We start from the raw sequence: 19,205 nt of genomic DNA, 5'->3' as shown, positions 1-19,205 counted from the left end.
TTAAGACTTTGGACCTCCAGAACTGTAAGATAATAAATTTGTGTTTTAAGTCACTAAGTTTGTGGAAATTTGTTACAGCAGCAATAGGCAACTGATACAGTACTCTCAAGAATATTCGGGAAGGGGAAGCCCTGAAGTGCTGCCACTGTACTTGTTATGAGGGTCTTTCAATTGTACATTCATTCATTTCTTCATTCAACAGATATTTATTGAGCACCCTGGTATGTTCCAGGCTACAGAGGTGAGCAGGACCAGCTCCCATCCCGGGGATGAGGGTAGAGTGGCTGGCAGAATGCCTTGCACATAACAGGTACTCACTGAACTGTGCTCACTCTTGCTGTAGAGAAGATGGGCTGGTGAGACTGTCCCTCCTTTGTGTCTTACTGACTGTCACCCAATGTCCCCTAAGCTGTAAATGTGGAAGAAGAGGAAATGTCCATGCCAGGAACAAACACTGAGAGTGGCTTTGGTCAATATTTGTGCCCCTCTCCACTGAGTCTGCTGTTTGCCTCAGCTTCAGTGAGGGCCAGGGGGGCTGGTCTTATGTGTCGGTGGAAAAACTGAGGCCAGGAGTAGGATATCAGACCGTGCAGTGGGCTCTTCTCATTCCTTTTTCCTATGGAACAGGATGGAGGAGCCCTTGCTGAGAGGCAGGGCTGGTCCATGTGAGCTCTGGCCTCTCAGGGGAGGGCTTGATGGTATCTGCAGTCCCTGTCAGTTCTGTGGGCTCTAGTGGGGACCCAGCACAGGGTGGGCCTGGGCCCTGGGCTTGTGTAGTGTCAGTGGGAACCATGGAGAGCTCTGAAGTGGGGGAAAGCCTCAAGGCCACTTGTGCCTGTCCCCTAGGTGAGCCATTCAGAGGAATGGAGGGGCCTTCCCTGCAGTTATGCCATCATCTCCCATGCACACATGCATGTACACACACAAATACATATGCATACACCCTCAATGCCAGGAAACAGCTCACTATACACTTGCACACATGCATACATGTACCTAACTCCATACAGACACACTCTGTACCAAACCCACATATACATGCTGTACCCAAACCCCATACCTGCACTCATGTAGGTTTGTGTGAACAAGCATGTAACACCATAAGCCAAGATGTCAACATGCCCATTTTATGCCCACACTCACATGCGTACACATACTTCCTTCCAATGCCAGTCATTGTGACCTAATGCACACACAACCACACAAACATATAAGCACACATATATCCTCACACACATATGTATGCAAATGTCTTCATCTGCATGTGTAGTTCCTTGGGCTGCATATAGAGTTTGTAATGTGGAAAGAGATGATAGGCTAAATTCATTGTGAGTGAGATGTGCATTTGGAGAGAGGCTAGGGGCTGGGTCCCCCACACCCTCTCATCCATTACCTTTTGAATTAGGGCTCAGTGTGCAACCAGGATCAGGGCTCAGTCTATGACAAGGGTCATGGCTCAGTATGTCACCAGGATCAGGGCTCAGTCAGGGACTAGTTTTGGGGCTCAGGTGGCCTCCTGCTTGAAGGTACCAGGCTGGATGATGAGGGGCCTTCCTGGGAGCAGCCCTCTCTCCAGAGTTTTCTGCCCTTGGAGGCCCCAAAGCTGCCCAACCCCAGGGTCTTGCAGCAGCTGGCAGTGAACCTGGCCACGTGGCAGCCCCACTGCACCTGTGGGATGAGACACTTTGGCAAAGGCCATGTTTGCAGGGAAAACAACTGCAACCACAAGCAAACCTGCTCCTCCCTGGGTCCCTTTGCAGTGGGACCTGCACACCAGCGAGCCTCATAAAAGAGCTTTCATGCCTTCCCAGGGCTGAGAAGGGCTTGGCTGGGGCTGAGAGTCCACCTGTCCTGGGAACTGCCTGCGGTAGGTAGAAATGGGGACAGGGCTGGCACCCCTCTGGGGAGGAGTCTCAACTTATCCATCTGTACAATGGGGATACTACTTCCAGCCACGTTCTGCTAAGGGTCCATCCCTAGTCTTGCTATAGGACTTCAGGCAAGTGTGGCCTCGCTGGGCCTCAGCCCATTTGAGTGGTGGCTCCTCATTCCTGCCTGGCTCCTTCTTGCTGGGTCAGATGCAGATCTGTCTACGTGGCTGGGCTGGGTTGGGAGGGGCCGGGGGGTCCTGGGAGAGGCCTGCTTTCAGGACATTCCTCACCTGGCAGGATGAGATGAGAACAGCCGCCAGCCTGGGTCCTCCCCTGGCTGGGTTTGGACATCTGGACACCAGGCTGGGCTGGACTCCTGGCATTGGAGGACACCGCCCTGGGCTTTGGGGTAGTAGCCTGGGCTCTGTCCTTGGGACGGGAAGCTGCCCTCAGTCTCCCCACCCAGGAGTGTCCCCATCTTCCTCTGGTATGGCTTGGGTCCTGCACCAGCTCTCTTTGCTATGTGGCCTCAGGCAAGGCCTTGTCTTCTCTAGGCCTTGGGGCTGTTTGCAGACTAGCTCCCTTGTAGTTCCTGGCAGAGCAGGCAGGGAAGGCAATATCCTCCTAATGCAGAGACACAAAACCCTTGAGTGGGGGCTCAGGCCTGGCTGGGATCACCACTCAGGCTTGCCACCTCCAGGCTGCGGTGGGGTTTAAGCAGCCCAGTGGGTGGGGTGCTGTTCTAGATAAGCTCCCTGATGCTTGTCCCTACCCTGGCCCATAGGTTCTGGTGGGCCGTGGCCAGAACCGCCATGACTAGGTCATGTGGGCTGGGCCTGCTGCTGGTGCTCGTGCTGCCTGTGGTCAGCGCCTCCAGGCCGGGTGCTGTGGTCAGACTCAACAAGGCAGTGCTGAGCTACGGTAAGAGACATGCTGCAGAGCTGTCCTGTGTGGGCCTGTGCACAAGTGTGTGCCCGTGAGTCCATGTCCGTAAGTGTGTGTACAACCTTGAGTGTGTGGGTATATCTGTGAACTCCAAAGCCCCATGAGGACCTGGATTTTATCTCATCTGCTGCTATGCCCCCACAGTGCCTGGCACAATGCTGCTCAGTAAATATTAAATGAATGCTTGAGTGGGAGTATATGTGTGTCCACTATACACATGTGCACACATGGCTGTGCTCACAGGCCCCAGTGGTATGGGCCTGGGTTGGTTTGAGTGGCTACTTTTGCTCATGCATGTCTGCTATGAGTTTGAAAATTCATGGAGATGTGTCCACGCATGCGCTTGAGTGTTGGGAGGGTCCCTAACCATGGGTGCGTGAGCAAGTACCATGGGGCGTGCCTGGATGTGTGTATATAGGCGTGGCTGCCCACTCTGGGCATATGGGGTAGGGGCAGTCTGCGTGCACATGCATGCTGGGAGAGGCATGTCTAGTGCAGTGCAGTATGGGGGGGGAGCGTCCTAGAGTTAGAGCCTGTTGGGCTCACAGTGAGAAGAACTGGCCCCTCTCTGGGCTCCTCTGGGCAAAGCCTCTGGCCCATGATTCTGCTGTGTCCTTCCAAGTTCTGCCCCGTTCCATGGGGAGGGCTTGATGAGGAAACCTAGGCCCAGAGGACACATCTACTCTCCCAGCTGCCCATGGAGAGGCTTTCAGTGTCCCACCTAAGCCAAGTCAGGTGAGAAATTAGAAGCTATTTCCCTCACTGCCAGACCAAACCCAGATCACAGTGTGAGGGGCTGAGGTCAACCAGCAGAAGGGACTTCCAGGCCATGAAACAGTGAGGTAGTGACTCAGGAAGCAGCAGGGTGCCCCTGGCGCACACACAGCCTTCCAGGGCCTTGTATCCGGGTGGCTGGACAGGCAATAAAAAGGATCCGTGATCCGTGGTAGTGTAACTGGCACACAGAGCCACCTATGGATACTGCAGGCAGGGACGTGAGGCCTGCCGCCCTCCACGGGCCACCCTCCATCTGCCTGCGCTGTATGAGCCTCTCCTGTCCCCAGAGAGCCCCCCAGCACACCTGTCTATGTTTGCTCTGGGTGGAAACCCGGTGGGGGACCCGTGTGGCACATAGCTCTACCCAAGGCCGGGCTGAGTGACTTCTTAGTGTCCTTCCAGTCCCATCCTGCAAGCCCCCGAGTTCCAGCCCTGTGTCAGAGGGGCACTGTGGGGAGCCCCAGAGGCATGGGTGTGAGTCTCAGCTCAGCCACAGATGGTCAGGCTGGAGGGGCACTGCTGCCTTTACCCTCCAGGTCTAGGGAAACTGAGGCCCAGAGAGACCCAAGGACTTCCCAGTTCCCACAGCGATTCTGAGTGACATTTGGGCCTCCTGGATGCTCATTTGATGCTCCCTTCAGCAGCAGTGTCTCTCCTTTTCATCCCACTCATGTTTCATTGTTTAATTAGCACGTCCCTCATCCCGGCAGCACACATATGTGAGGAAGTCCAGGGGCTTGGGAGCCAGGTGCCTCGGGCCCAGGTCCAACTTCCCCTTGCGGCTGTCCTGGCCTGCGGTACCCTGGGCCTACGTACACCGGAGAACCTGGCATGATGGAAACACTGTACACGTGACAGTGTTATTACCAGAATAAATCACCACAGTGAGAGCTAATATTGTGAACTGAGGCTTTACAAGGAACTGATATGTCAGGTGCCATATAATCACTGCACATTTATAGGTGGGAAAGCTGAGCCACAGAGCAGCCACAGAGACAGTAAGCAGCAGAGCCGGGATTTGCCCCGAGAATCTGAGAGGCTCCAGAGTCCTCAGCCTCCAGCTCCAGACCCCGCCTGCATTGGGAAATCTGCTTGGGGATTTGGGGACGGCTCCCGAGGTGCTGTGGTCTAATCAGTCTTGCAGCAGGGCAAAGGATGTTACTGTTTTTGAGGAGTGGGGTAGACAAGTAGGATTTGGGAGGGCAGAAACAAGAGAGGAGGGGCACGCCTTCCAGCCTGGTGTGGGTAGAGCACCCAAGGTGGACTCCTCGGGAGCCAGCTGGCCCCACCCATGTGCCTGCGGAGAAGCCCAGCCTCTGGTCTCCAAGTCCTCTCCACCCAAGATGCAGGTAGATGGTGGGTCGTGTGGTTTTGCTCAGTGGCTCCCAAGGCAGCCTGAGCTCACTCTGCTCTGGGCCCACAGTGTCTGAAATCGGGAGAGCCCCTCTCCAGCAGGCCCTGCGGGTCACTGTCCCATATTTCCTGGACCGGAATGGAGAGGTGATTCAGCCCAGCAGGTGAGTGCTCCCGTCACCAGGTGGTGTTCCTGCCTGCCAAAGGCATGTCAATCCACCAGGTAAGTGCTCCCACCCCTGGGAAAAATGCTCTAGCCCACTGGATGAGCACCCTTGTCTGCGGGTGATGCTCCCCCTCATTAGATGCACCCACCCATTTGTGGTCACAAAAGGATTTAGGAGATGGGACTGACATGGAGACATGCGGGCCTTTCTGAATTAGTAGATTTCTGGCCCTCAGAGCCAGGACTGTGGCTCCTGGGTCCCTAACACTGGCAAGATCCTCAGCTACTTCCTGCAAAAGTTATACACTGCATTTAGACACAAGTCCGAGCCTAATTTACCCCCACTCCCCCCATAATACATGCAGACTCAAAGGCAGAGGTGGGTGGGGGCATATCAAATCTCCAGGGGCTGGACCAGTTGTCCCCACCCAAGTAAGAACACAGACTCACTATTGCCAGGTCTCTGGATTCCCAAGAGAGTCATATATACTTGAAGTCTATAAAGATTTGAATGATGGCAAGTAATTTAAAAACATTTAAAAAGTGTAAAACACTGGGGAGGTAAAAATGCAGCTGGCCTGGAGGCCCCCAGTTTGAGGTCCTTAGGGGAGGGCTGGAATGCTGCTCATGGCGAGGCTGGTGATGGTGGAGAACTGGGAACGACATCAATATCCAGCCGACGAGGATTCCCAAGTGATTTGTAGACGGCCCCAGAACAGACGTCACATGGCCACTTGAAAGCAGCACCGCGGGCCCTGTTTGTAGATGCTCAGAGGCTCCAGGATGGCCTTCGAGTAAAAAGAATCAGGTTCTAGGTCAGCCTGTGTCCTCAGGAAAGTCGCGGAAAGACGTCACCCACGGGCTGGCAATGAGAGCGTTTGAGGGTAGAGTTTGGATGTGACTTAAAATGTATATCCTTTGTAGTGTCTGTAGTCCCCCTGCCCACTCCCCCAGCTACTGTGTGAGAGGAAATGGCTTTCATTTGGGATAAAAGAAAAAATCATAGATTAGCTTGAGAGTGCTTAACAATCAGAAGGGGCGGCTTTGAAGGGAGCGAATTGCCATTGCTGGAGGGCTGCTGGCCATAGCTGCTGACTAGAATGCTATAGAGGGGATTCCTGCCTTCTGTGCATTCCGGAGTCTAGAAAGACTCCCCAGCTTACCAGGTTTCTGGACCTCCACGACCTGAGCATTCATCTCACTCAGTCCCCACCCAGTGCTGGGGTCCCTACCAAACTGTTATCCAGCCATGGCTTGCAGGCCCCAGGGATGGAGGACCCCCTGCCTCTTCCTCATCGCGTGGTTCCAATCATCAGGAAGTCCTTCTTCATAACATCAACAGTGCGGATCTGGCTCAGAGCACCCACCTCGGAGCTGATTCCCTGGTTCACTAGGGGCTACCCTGTCACCTTCACTCCTACCCTGCAGGATCCAGATTCTGAGTGTCTCTGTGCCCCACCTCCGCCTGAAACTCATTGCCGGTTTGGGGGTACACTTGGCAGCAGAGGCCAATTTTACTTTCCAGGTCTTTAGGTGAGTGACTCTCCTTGTCGACTGGGAGGAGGATTTCAAGGGGCAGAATGAGGGGCAGGAGTTCAGCAATTCCCAGGACCTGCACTCAGGCCTTCTGATTCCCTGTCCAGTGTTCTCTTTCCCACCCTCCAGTGGGGGAGCGACAGTGAGAGAATTTCCAAGAACCTGGACCCTGCTCAGCAGCTTGGGCAACTGGGCAGAGTCACTTCATTTCTCCAACTCTCAGTTTCCACCTCTGTAAAATGGGATGAAACTTTGCAGTATGGCTGTGAGGGTTGTAGTGAATGGACCACTTGCTGTAAATAAAACTACATCCTCCCTTTTACAGTGCAAGGCACATAGTAGGTGCTCAATAAACATAGCTATTAGAATTATTTCTGTGCATCAGTCATTTTATATGCATTTAATTTTCAGACTACCAGCTGGGAGTTCAGAAGGGTCTCTCATTTCAGCTCGTCTGAGCTGACACTACCGTTTTCTGAGTGCTCACTGTGAGCCAGGCTCCCAGTAGGAGCTTTTCACACAACCACCCCAGAGAAGACTCAGCAAAGTCCTGTGAGATAGGTACCAGCAAACTTACATCCATTTTACAGAAGAGGAAACTGAGGTTCAGCCTGGGGAATGACTGGCCCGGGTCTCCCAGTGAGAGGGTACAGGAAGCCAGAGTTCACACACCCATCTGGGGTAATGTCTATGATCCCGAATGGAATTTGGGGGATTCTGGGCCTCTCCCAAGGGGGACCATCTCATGCTGAGAGGGTCCTGTCTGTGTCAAGTGGAGGGCAGCCTGGGGGTTTTGCAAGGTCTCACGTCGGTCAAGGTGGGCTCTGCTGGATGTGTTGTGGGGCTCAGGCCTCATGTCCCTGCAGGGCCCCAGAACCCCTGGAGCTGATGCTGCCTGTGGTGCTGCTGGCTGACGCCCGTGTGGCCCAGGGCTCCATCGGGACGCCTGTCGTCAGCATCTCTGCCTGCTTGTCACTCTTTGGTGATGCCATCCTGTTTGATGGCAGTAACAGGTGGGTTCCTGGAGGGGGCTGGGCCACAGGAATCCCAGACACCAAGGCTGTGGTACTGTTTCTTGAGTTTCCTACTGAAGCCTTTATCCAGTCACCACAATGGGCCTGAGAGACCCCCAGAATCTTGCCTGTTTTATAGCTGAGGACACTGAGGCTCAGAGAGGAGGAGGGACTTGTCCAAGGTCACACATTGAGTGCGCAGCCAGAGCCCATTTCCCCTTCACCACCCCACCCACAACACGTGACAATGCACACTAGCCATTAACATACTCAGGGAGGGAGTCTGGGCTGGTAGTACTATTAGGGACCTCAGGGGGCCCCCCGCTGTGCAGACTTGGGCAGACTGAGACCCAGTAGGCTGAGACCTGCCAAGCTCTCACTGTGAGCCAGGTGCCACTTGTGCTACATCTAAAGCTAAGAGCAGCTCCCACCTCCAGAGCACCTGCTCTGTGCTGGGTACTTTCTAGGCCATTTATGAGTATTGTCTCACCCAGAAGATTGTTTAAGTATTTCCCCCATTTTATAGGAGAGCAAATGGAGGAACAGAGTAGTGAAATGATGTGCTTAAGGTCGCACAGCTGGCAAACACTGAAGCCGGGTCAAACCCCACAGCCTGACCTCACTGCATGTGAACCCCCTACATTAAGTCTGCACCTTCCCACATATGGGCGGGGGCTTGCCGTGAGCTGGCTGAGCATTTCAGACTGGGCATGTGGCCAGGGAAAGTTGGGCATAAATCCATTCATGTTTCTTACCATGATCACCATGTGTAATTGGCTCCTCCAGGTCCTCATGGCAGGGGCTGCTCGTGGAAACAGAAGCTCAGAGGTTGATGGCATTAAAAAGGCACATGCCGTCTTCTTATCTAACTGGGAGGCAATTCAGTGAGTCTGGATAAGCATTTCAGCTGTGGTGTGGATAAACATTTTAGCAATAGTTTCCTATTGATCCCTGTTGAAAAACATCAAATTAGCTCCATCTTTTACTTCTCAGAGGGGAAACTGAGGTCCAGAGCCAGGAAGGGACTGACTAGGTGTGTCACAGAGAAGTGGAGCCCCAGCAGGGAGCACCCCACCTCGCTGGGCCCAGAGTAGCTGTGAAGCCAGCTGGCCGGTGATGTGGTCATGTTTCTCTGTCTCCTCAAAGCCTGGCCTCATTGTCACATCTCAGCCACTTCCAAACCTAGAGACCAATGACCTCTTCTTTGAGGTTCAGTGTCCTCACCTGTGGGGACAACGGTGCTGGCACTGTGTGTGGCACATGACAGAGTGTGGAATGGGAGTCCCTGGTGCAAGGGCTGAGGGCAAAGACTTCTCTCCCAGACTTGTGGCTTTGCTGAGAGAGGCCCAGATGCATTGACCTGGAGCTCAGGAGCCCTGCCTGTATCTCTCCCTTAGCACGGCCCCGGCGCTGCTGGTCCCAGTGCAGAAGCACATCAAAGCTGTCCTACGTGACAAGGTAAAGAGCCCCCTGCCCAGCCCCTCCGGAAGGGGCATGTTGCCTTCCTCAGAAGGCGGGCTCACCAAGTGGGGGCCGCAGGCGTGGGGAGGTTGCATTGCTATTGCTCTTTTTAGTAGCAGGCCCTTCAGGGGCTCCTCCAATTTTCCCATGAGGGCAGGAAAGAGGGCAGGGCAGTGATGGGGAGGTGGGCTGGGGGGCGGTAGGGCAGGGAGGCTTAGCCTCTTGGGCCAGCCCCTAGCCCATGCTGGAGGGTGGGCTGGGGCCAGGGCCAGTGCGTTCAGGGGCACGTGGCTATGGGAAGGACACAGGCCTGAGCCCTGGGGCCAGGCGGGGCCTATGCTTGAATTCTGGTTCCCCTCATTCCCAGCCACAAACCTTGGATAAGTCGCCTAACCTCCCTCAGCCCCAGATGCCGCATCTGTAGTACAGAGAGTAAATGTACTCTCTCAAGGGCTGCGTGTGGGCTGAGGCATGAGCAGCTGGAAAGAGTTTAGGACAGTTTTGGCGGAGTGAGCGCTGCTATTACTGCGGCTGTTTTGGCTCCTGTTAGCTTCCTGTGGCCAACTTGGTGGGGGCAGTGCCCCAGGGCCTGGGTCCCACTGCACAGGGCAGCCGGCTCTCCGGGTCTCCGTCTCTGCCCCTTCCCACCCCACCCCACCCCACCCTGGAGGTGGGCTTCAGCCACTCCTATCCTGCAGGTGAGAAAGCTGAGGCTCAAAAGCTGAAGTCAGCACAGCTGGCGGCCCTCTCCTGGCCTCGCCTGGTGCAGCCTCAGTAGCTCTCGGCTGGCCCAGGCTATGCCCACCCCCAGCCTTGCAGACCCCCTCTGGCCCACCTCCTATTGCAATAAGCCCAGTTTAATACGCTTCTCTGGTTGCCCACTGTGCCCAGGAGAACTCCCTCTCCCTGGACTGGCTTGCTGCCCCCTGCCTGCCTCTGCCATGGGCAGCTGGCCCTCTGGGCCTCCATGCAGCCGGCTCCCTCTGCTGTGTCCCACAGCCCCTGTTCTTTCCTTGATGCCCACCAACCCCAGCTTCCCCTCTGAATCCTCAGTGCCTGGATGAGGTGCCTGAGGATGCCCACAGGGTGGCGGAGGAAGGAAGGGATTTCAGGCCTTGGTTTGAGGGTTGGGGGAAGCTTACAGACGGAGACCCTAGATGCCCAGCCCCGAGTGCTGCCCTAACCCAGTACCCCCCTGTCTTGCAACCCTGTCCTTGTCTGGCTGCAGGTGTGCCTGAGCATCTCCAACCTGGTGCAGGACCTCAATGTGCACCTGGGCACTTTGGTTGGTAAGATTGGGGAGTTCAGGGGGAGGGGCTGGGGCCTCTGAGACCCTCTGGGGCCACTAAGAACCTTCAAAGACCTACCTCCTCTGGATCAGGGTTGACCGAACAATTATTGATAGAATCTGGGAATCTCCAAATTCCAGAACCAAGTCTTTGAATTTTTAGCGTGTGTGTGTGTGTGTGTGTGTGTGTGAAGGGGTAGCACATTCAGGTTACATCTCCTCCTCTGCCTGGAGATTCAGGACCCCATCCCCTGGTTTTGCCCCCATATCTCTCACATTCTATGCTGGCCTCTCCCCTACCACTTTTATGTTCCAGTTCCTTATGTTCCATATCCTCCTGGACACCTCCTCTTGGAGGTCCCACAGAGTTTCCCAAGTCAGCCTGCCCTCGACAGAACTCAAGTTCTCCTGCTCCCCAGTACCCCTGATCCAGTCTCCTCTTAAGGGGCCATCCATCCATCCAGAGTCAAGCCTTCCTCTCCTCCCCATCTTCCTTCAGGCTTGTTCTACCGCTGGCTTTTCCTGGGGTCTTCCTTACCCAGGGAGTACTAGGAGTATACTAGGAGAAGGCCACTGTCTTAGGCTAAGCAACAGCAGCAGACACTGAGATGAGGATTTTAGTGTAAATGGCTCAAATGGGTGGTGGTCCTGGGGGCACAGTTTGGGGAGCGGAGCAGAGACAAAGAAGGAAGGTGTGTTATGAGCAGGCAATGCTGTGGGCCCCTGGGGCTCACTCCCATGAGGGAGCCCCTGGAGACTGAGTTGAACATGCCTAGCACCTTGCCTGAGGGGCAGGAGTGTGGGTATATACCCACCAGCTCCCATCCATCATTGCTCACCTCTCCACTGCCCCCTACATCTTCCTCTGCCACTGCAGACGGGATCCGCATGCTCGAAGCCACTATTCACAGTCCACTTAGACCTGTGGCCACTGGGGGGTCCTAAGCAAGACTTGATCAGAAGTTCATCTTACAATACGTGACTAAAGGCTATGAAAGTAGGGCAGCTTGTTTTTAGCGGTATTTATCAGTGTTTAAGAACTACCCTGGCAGTTTCCCACCAGCCCCAGACTGATCACAGAATGCATCCTCTGCTGACTTGGGACTAATATGTTCTCCGGGAGCCCTAGGAGAATCCAGGGCTTCCTCTGTTTTTTTCACAAGACTGTTTGGAAGCTGCTCCTGTTTGAGGCATCCTTTTTCCTATCTGATGGCTTTGCCTGGGATTCTAATGTTTCTCCCACATCTCCCACTGGCTGTGAAGTCCAGAGCTGTTGACTGTTGGTAGCCTCACGTGGCAACTGACTGGCTTTGCCATTGAGTCAAGGGTCTCCATGTAACTCTTACACAGCACAGGACAGGTGTGCGGGGGCTGTGGGGACAGAATGCAGGCTGGCATGCTGGTGTTAAGCCAGAAGGGATGTCAGGCAGGGTCCATGTTTATCTGTGGTGGGTTCTTCAGTGAGTATTTCCGTACCAAGATAGCTTTGACTTTCTTGTGCAAACTTTTAACAACAGTCCTATGAGATGGCATCATTATCCCCAGTATATAGATGGGAAATCAGAGGCTTCGAGTCTACAATCCTCAGCATGGTGCTAGCACCGCCCAGGAGCCAGCTCACCCAGGTTTGCTCCCCCTCATCAGTCCACCACTGCTCTGCTCATGCTTCATGGCCCAGCTCAAGACACCTCATCTGGGAGCATTCCTTATTTCCCCACTCCCTCTTTTCCCCACACCCCATGTTACCTCAACGGGAGACACTGATAGAATGAGGAACCTGGACTCAGATTCAAAGGACATGAGGTTAAATTCTGACCCTGTTGTTCACTCACTGTGTGACCTTAGGGGAGTCACTCCACCTCTCTGAGACTAACCATCCCAATCCAAAGAGTGGGGGATCAATATTTCTACTTCTTCCAGGTGTTGCTACAAGACAGCACAGATTAAGTGCCTGGCATACAATAGGCTCAGTAAACGTAGGTCCCTCCCCTCTTCCTCAGAGGGGTTATCTCCATCAAGATGCCTTTTAATTGGGTTCATAGCAAAGACTAGCTCTTGCCCTTGTCTTTGAGGAATTAAAAAAAAATCCAGTAAAGGGAATCTAAGTGTCCAGACATAGGGAACTATTTACATGAGTCATGTACACTTGTAGCATAGAGTGACAGAAGCCATTAAAAAGCATAGTTAAGGGGCATTTAATCACCTAGCAACATGCTCGACAATATACAGTATAGTAAAGGCTAATACTTCCTGGACACTATTAGCTTCATTTTACAGAAGAAACTGAGGCGGTCTGCGTGAAGAGCCTGAGCTCTTAACTAAGCAATAATGCTACACTATAAAGAAAAAAGAGAAGAACACAAGGCTATATTTAGTTTCACTCCAGTTTTACTGAGGGAGGGAGAGGGAGAGAAAGAGGGAAATTTATTCTGCGTAAGAAAATAGTGAAAGAGAAATAAACTTGAGATTCTGGGCTATACTTTTTCCATCTTTTAAAAAATGTATGTCCACAATGAATTTCTGTAATTATTTAAAAATGCTTACTGTTTTTATTTATTTTAAAAATATACAGTAATTCACTGTTTTCAGTGTCCAGTACTGTGCATTTCCCTAAATGCATATGATCATGTAGCCACCACCACGCTTGAGATACAGGACACCCCACTAGCCCCTAAAACCTCTTTTAGCTGCTACCCTCCTCCTACCCCAATCTTTGACAGCCGCTGATCTGTACAAATAGAATCATATTGTATTGCTTTTACACTCAGAGGAAATTTCTAAAATATTAGAGAAAATAAAATTAAATCCAGAAGAGGCAATAGAAAATCAGACAGAAATCTGATGGACATATACACGTACACACACACTTTGGTTATCCAGAACCGCTGGGGAAGGAGCTATTGCGAAGTGCTGGGCTTTCCTGATGGCGGCTTGGGCCTTCCCCTGCCATGCTGTTGTCACGTAACTGTGTGTCCGGGGATGTGGTTCCCATAGGCGACTCGCCCTGTGCACCCTTCCGCATCAGAATATTCTGAGCCTTTGGAGAGCTTTCCTCGTAGGAATTTATTTTCTCTCAGCTGCCCCTCCCTGAATGGCCCCCTGAGGGCCTCTGGGGGAGCCAATAGGGTGATGCTCTTGCCCTGAATGGCTCCAGGGGTGTGTGCCCTCTGAGTTCCTGTGGGAGGCATGTTAGCTGGAAAGAGCATGGCTTTGGAGTCAGACGGATCAGGTATACAATCCTGAGTACAACTGAATGCACCAAATTGCACGTGTGTGTATAAAATGGGCTCCTAACCTTATAGGATCGTGGTGGCCATTGAGTGAGACACTATACTTTGAATGTCTGGACTTTGATAAATGTGAGCTCTGTTCTTCCTGTGTGGCTCCTTTTTGCTTTTTTTAGGGGATATTGGTGCCTTGAGGGACCCTTCTCCTTCCTTCTAATTTGGGGTTTTGAGTTTTCCACCAAATGGGAAAGCAGAAACTAAAACTGTTAGAATTGTGTCTAAACTAAGAGTCAAGGGATTGTAAGTGACTGATTCTTAGCTGTGTGTACTTTGTAACTTAAGTTCGCCTTTCTTGCCTCTTTTGTTTCTTGGCCTGGGGCTGCTGAGCCAATGTAGTTGGATAATTGGGTTTTCTGGGTAGATGAAGCATGGGGGATAATGCTAATTATGCCATCTTTTCCTGGTCATCCTGGTTTTGTTTAGGCCTCAACCCTGTGGGTCCAGAGTCCCAGATTCGCTACTCCATGATCAATGCCCCCAACATCACTAATGATTACATTTCCTTGGATATCAATGTAAGTGCATCCTTGGCAGCCAGAGCTGGGGGCTGGCTGCCTTTGGAGTCCCTGGTGGCCCAGGAGATTCCTGAGGGAGAGGGTTGTTGAGGGGAGAGGAGCTGGAATGGCAGTCTGGGTGGGACATGGCACATGGGCAAAGTGTGCAGCTGGAGGCTGTGGAAGTGTGAGGGTAGCATCTTGGAGTGGGTGGCGTCTCGGAGCCTAGGTCCTGCGATGGAGCCCTCTCTGAGGCGCCGCGGCCTTTCTCCTTCTCCCCACTGCCAACCCCATAGGCTGTTCTCTTCCTGCTGGGCAAGCCCATCGTCCTGCCCGGGGATGCCACCCCCTTCAGGCTGCCAGAGCATGTGGGCCGCGATGGTGCCATGGCAACCGTGGGCCTCTCCCTGGACCTGTTTGACTCTGCCTTCCTGCTGCTGCAGAAGGCTGGTTCCCTCAACCTGGACATCACGGGGCAGCTGGTGAGGGCCGGACCTGCTGCCCAGGGCGTGGGGAGGGGTCTTCCTCTCTCTGGGGAGATGCCGCTGAGTTCCAGTCATCTATGGGTGGGGTAGCTGGAGCTTTCGGCCACAGGGTGGCTGTCGGAAGGGTTCCATGGGGCTGTGGGGAGGCAAGGGGTGGTCTGTCTTGGGAAGCAGCCGCCCTAATCCTGCCGTGGTGTGGGGGCTGATTTCAGAAGTCGGATGACAATCCTCTCAACACCTCCATGCTGGGCCAGCACATCCCTGAGGTTGGTGACATTTCTGCTCATTCCAGGGACTGAGGCCTGGGATTGGGGTGGCAGGCTCTCTGGGATGTGGGGTCTCTCAGCAGAGTATGTGTCCCAAGTGGGGTTCACCATCTGCCCTTCCATCTGCACCTCAGCCCTCCATCTGCCTGGACATTACACTGTCTTCTCCTTCCTATTCCTCCCCTCCTTGAGCTCCCATGGCCCCTGCACTCCCCACTCCATGCACAGATCACACAGGCCGTGCCTGTTTTCCTGCCTCCAATCCTCAGGTTGAGTGTCCCCAAGGGCAAGTACCTGAGCCCACCTCTGTGGCCCAGTGCTGTATAAACAGCGGCTTGACCAGCGTCTGAGGAGGGATGGGCGAGAGCCGCCTGCCTTTGCCCCCAGTGCCCTCCTCCTGTCCCCTTTCCACTCCTGAAGGTGGCCCGCCAGTTCCCCGAGCCCATGCCTGTGGTGCTCAAGGTGCGGCTCAGCGCCACACCCACGGCCACGCTCCATGCCGACACGGCCACGCTGCGGCTGCAGCCCTTTGTGGAGGTCCTGGCTGTGGCCTCCAACTCAGCGTTCCAGTCCCTCTTCTCCCTCGATTTGGTGAGTGAGGTGGGCCAGGCTGCACTGGGTGAGAGGGCGGATGGCTCTCAAACCTCACTTCCAGCCACATTCTCTTCGTGTGCTCTGCTCTCTCACACTGGTCTTCTCACTGTTCCTTCGGTATGCTATGACTTTCTTGCCTCGGGTCCTTTGCATGTGCTGTACCCTGTGCCTAAGACATTCTTCTCCAGGCTCTTGGCATGGCTGGCTTCTTCTCATCTCTTAGGTCTCAGCTTAAATGTTGTAACATTCTTCATGGAAGCCTTCCTAGACCACCAGGAGAAAGATGGTCCCCGTTAGCCATCTCCGCACCACCACTCGGCATTCAGGGCACCTGCCACTCTCTGAAAGAATCCTGTCGGCTTACTTTGATAATTGCTCTTCTCCTCCCATGGCCTGTGGGGTTTTCCCAAGGGTAGAGAACTGGTCTACCTTGTCACACTGACTTCGTTCTCAGTGCTCTGTGTAGGGCCTGCCACATGCAGGTGCTCCACAAATGCCTGAATGAGTTGGGAGGATGGGTGAGAGGCTGGGGTAACTGGTGGCCAAGTGAAGACTCCCACATAGCTCTGTGACCTTTGACCCTGCTCTCCCTACATGCCCAGGCAGTGAATCTGACCCTCAAGTTCTCTGTGTCCAAGGTGAAGCTTCAGGGGAACACGACTGTGCTCGGGTAAGCAAGGTCTCCTTGGCCCAGCAGCCTCGGTGTGTTCCTCTGTGCAATGGGTGCACAAGCACCCATCACAGTGTCAGAGGAGCCTGGGATGCAGCAGGTGTGGTACAGGGATGGGGGCACTAGGCTGCTTCTCTTTCAGGGATATCCAGCACACTGTGGCTGCTTCCAATGTGGGCTTCATTGATGTGAGTGTGGGGCTAGGGTCTCCAGAGACCCCGTCACTGGGTGGGGCATGCCTTGAGCCTGGGGAAAAGGGGTATGTGCATGTGTGCTCGTGACCATCTGTCCATCAGTCAGCACCAACAGGACAGCCAGCCACCTGGTGTCAGGCACCAGTTGGTGACACAATGAGTGTCGGTCAGTCAGTGCTGGTCTCTCAGCCTCCCCTCAGGTGAGCAGTTCCTGGGTGTCCAGTGCTCAGAGGCTCACCCAGCCCTGGGGGTATCTGGGCTTTGCTTGAAGCCAGGACAGGGGTGACCTGCCCTCTTCCCTCCCCCTGTGCCTCTGCTGCCTGTGTGCCTGTCTGCGTGCTCATGTGTGGTCCACCTGTGCATCTCCTCTGGCCCCTTGCTGGGGTGGGCCTGTGGCCTCTCACCATCCTGGTTCCGCACCTGCAGACGAATCAAATGCACATGCTCATGGGCTCTCTGTTCGAGAAGCCCCTTCTGGACCACCTCAACGGTGAGCCTTGCCTTCCACCCCAGTGTGGCCCCTCTGGCCCCTTCCTGCCCCACACCTGCTCCAACCTCCATCCCAGCCCCCTTCCCACCTAGGCTCAGGGGTGAAGAGGGTGGCCTCTGGGGTCCAGCTGCCTGTGTGCGTATCTTGGCTCAGCTGTTTGGCAGCTGTATGATCTTAGTTAAGTTCCTTTCTCTCCATAAGCCTCAGATTTCCCTTCTCTAAAGTGGGTTTAATAATAACGGCTCCCACCCAGTGTCTGGATGCATGTGAGGACTCCAGGACAGAGCCATCTCCAGGTGGCACTCTGTTACTGCCTCCTGGCTGATCTCGGTTTCTCCTTTCCTTCCTGCAGCTCTCTTGGGCATAGGGGTTGCCCTCCCCAACATACTCAACCTTCACTACGCCTCCCCTGAAGTCTTTGTTTATGAGGTGAGGCCTTTGGGTGTGACCAGAGGGGCCTTTTCCACCTTTGGAGGGAAGCTGGGCACAGTGAGGCAGGAGTTCCTCCTGCCCTTCTCCCTGAGAGTGCAAATGCTGGGGTCGCAGGATCTCAGGTCCCTGCCAAGACCATGCCATGAATCTTTAGCTATAATGAAATGGAAACTTCAGGATGTCCAGAGACATTGGTGCAAGGGTCTCTGCCACCTTTTAGTCCTCATCAAAAATCACACAGGCCACACTCGGAGTTCAGGCCTTCGACTGTCCCAGGGTTCTGTGCCCTGGAAAAGGCACGGCCCCTTTGGGGTATCTGGGGGAGGGTGACAGAAGGCCTTCTCTAGCTTTGTACTCAAACCTGTGCAGTCTGGATGGGAGTCAGGCCTCCTGACACTTCTAAAATTGCCTTCCCTGATCAGAAATTGTGGGCCCAGAGTGAAATTCAATCACTACAGCCCATGGTGAGATCTTACAACTTCTTTCTGTTTCACCTGAAATATAAAAGGATAATAGTCTAATTCACTCAACAAGACATGCATAGGGTAGAAAGCTTAGCCAAGGTCCCTTGAGCCCAACATCTGTGTGTGTTAGTCACACCCCGGGAGTGGGGCCAGCTGATGTCTTTCCAAGGAGAAGGCCCTTGTTGCTTAAGAACTATGGTCCCAAGGCACTCGGGTGATCCTTCCCCCTACAAAAGAACAATTGAAACACATTGGAGCTCAGGAAGTTCCCTAAGTTTCCCACAAACAGGCACGGTCAGTGGCTGACTCATCTTGCCACTCACAAATCCAGCCAACTGGGTCTGAAGTCAAAGGTCTGTAGAACAGCACTGTCTCATAGAACTTTCCATGAGGGTGGAAACCTGCAACATCTAACCCAGTAGCCACTAGCAGCCACTAGACACATGTGGCTGTTGCGCACTTGAAATGTGGACAGTGCTATTAAAGGAGCTGAATTTTAAATTTCACTAAATTTTAATTAACTGAACTGTAGTTAGCCACAAGTGGCTAATGGCTACCATACTGAACCATGGATGAGCTACACATGGGCCCAGACTGCATTTGGCTTGCTCTCTGCTGGGTCCCCAGCACCTAGCACAGGGCTCAGCTCATAATAGAGGCTTAATGAAGATTTGTTGAATGAATAAATGAAAGATCAGCAGGCCCCCAGGATGTTTCTGCAGTCCAGTGTAGAGAGTGGGGGATGCATGCAGAGTTCCTGGTGCTGCTGGGGAGACTTGAACTTGGAGAAGATGCTCAGTGGTCTGGACTCCCAGTCGTAAAACAGGGTTGGTCCCTACTGTATACAGAGCACATGTGAAGCTCCAGCCCCATGCTGCGTGCTTTGCCTGCTCACTGGCTGTATCCTCACAGTATAGCCTTGGGAGGTGGGTGATGCTACCACTCCCAAGTGACAGCAGGAAACTGAGGCCCAGAGAGGTAACGGACTGCCCTCAGGACACACAGCAAGAGGGGCACAGCATGAGCTCAGAGCCAGGCTGAGGGCATGGCTGGGGGTCAGACCAGTCCTTGTATGGCCTCTGATCTGGCTGGTGGTTCTCTTTGCACTTTAGGGCTACGTCGTGATATCCAGCAGACTCTTCTTCCAGCGCTGAGGTGGGACCACTGGGAGAGCTAAGAGTGGGCCCTCTTGCTGCTCTGGGACCCTTTTGCCTCAAGCCACTTGGGAAACTGAGGCAAAGCCACACTTGGTCATCACCAGCAAGTTGGACAGCCCAGCTGGACTGCTTAATTCCATCCCTGCCCTTTCCTCTCCCCATTCCTATTCCCTCCTTTCTCCATCCCCCTCCTTGTGGTGATCAGACGGCTCCTCTGGGCTGTACAGACCTGTCCCCTCTTGCATTAAACATTTCCTCTTGA

At 53.7% G+C, this 19,205-nt stretch overlaps 1 protein-coding gene across 1 annotated transcript; it reads left to right on the top strand.

The window, feature by feature from the left end:
• The first annotated feature begins 1,761 nt into the window (after nucleotides 1–1,761).
• On the top strand, nucleotides 1,762–19,205 carry BPIFB2 (BPI fold containing family B member 2). Its single transcript, XM_037012907.2, has 16 exons — nucleotides 1,762–1,867; nucleotides 2,656–2,792; nucleotides 5,017–5,110; nucleotides 6,541–6,645; nucleotides 7,515–7,661; nucleotides 9,059–9,119; nucleotides 10,351–10,411; nucleotides 14,121–14,212; nucleotides 14,488–14,673; nucleotides 14,889–14,942; nucleotides 15,363–15,533; nucleotides 16,139–16,206; nucleotides 16,349–16,394; nucleotides 16,827–16,890; nucleotides 17,243–17,319; nucleotides 18,899–19,205. Exons 2-16 carry the CDS (start codon nucleotides 2,684–2,686, stop codon nucleotides 18,938–18,940), a joined length of 1,377 nt encoding a protein of 458 aa, XP_036868802.1. The 5' UTR covers nucleotides 1,762–1,867; nucleotides 2,656–2,683; the 3' UTR covers nucleotides 18,941–19,205.

The sequence above is a fragment of the Manis javanica genome, chromosome 5 (assembly GCF_040802235.1).
Source record: "Manis javanica isolate MJ-LG chromosome 5, MJ_LKY, whole genome shotgun sequence".
Lineage (NCBI taxonomy): Eukaryota > Metazoa > Chordata > Mammalia > Pholidota > Manidae > Manis > Manis javanica.
This window is presented reverse-complemented; position numbering and strand designations above follow the sequence as displayed.

What these genes read in the sequence shown, in the direction of transcription:
- BPIFB2 (XM_037012907.2), top strand. Translation starts at nt 2,684, where the DNA reads ATGACTAGGTCATGTGGGCTGGGCCTGCTGCTGGTGCTCGTGCTGCCT. An exon ending in CAAGGCAGTGCTGAGCTACG is followed by an intron (nt 2,793 to 5,016) that starts GTAAGAGACATG and finishes CTGGGCCCACAG; the next exon opens with TGTCTGAAATCGGGAGAGCC. An exon ending in TTTACTTTCCAGGTCTTTAG is followed by an intron (nt 6,646 to 7,514) that starts GTGAGTGACTCT and finishes ATGTCCCTGCAG; the next exon opens with GGCCCCAGAACCCCTGGAGC.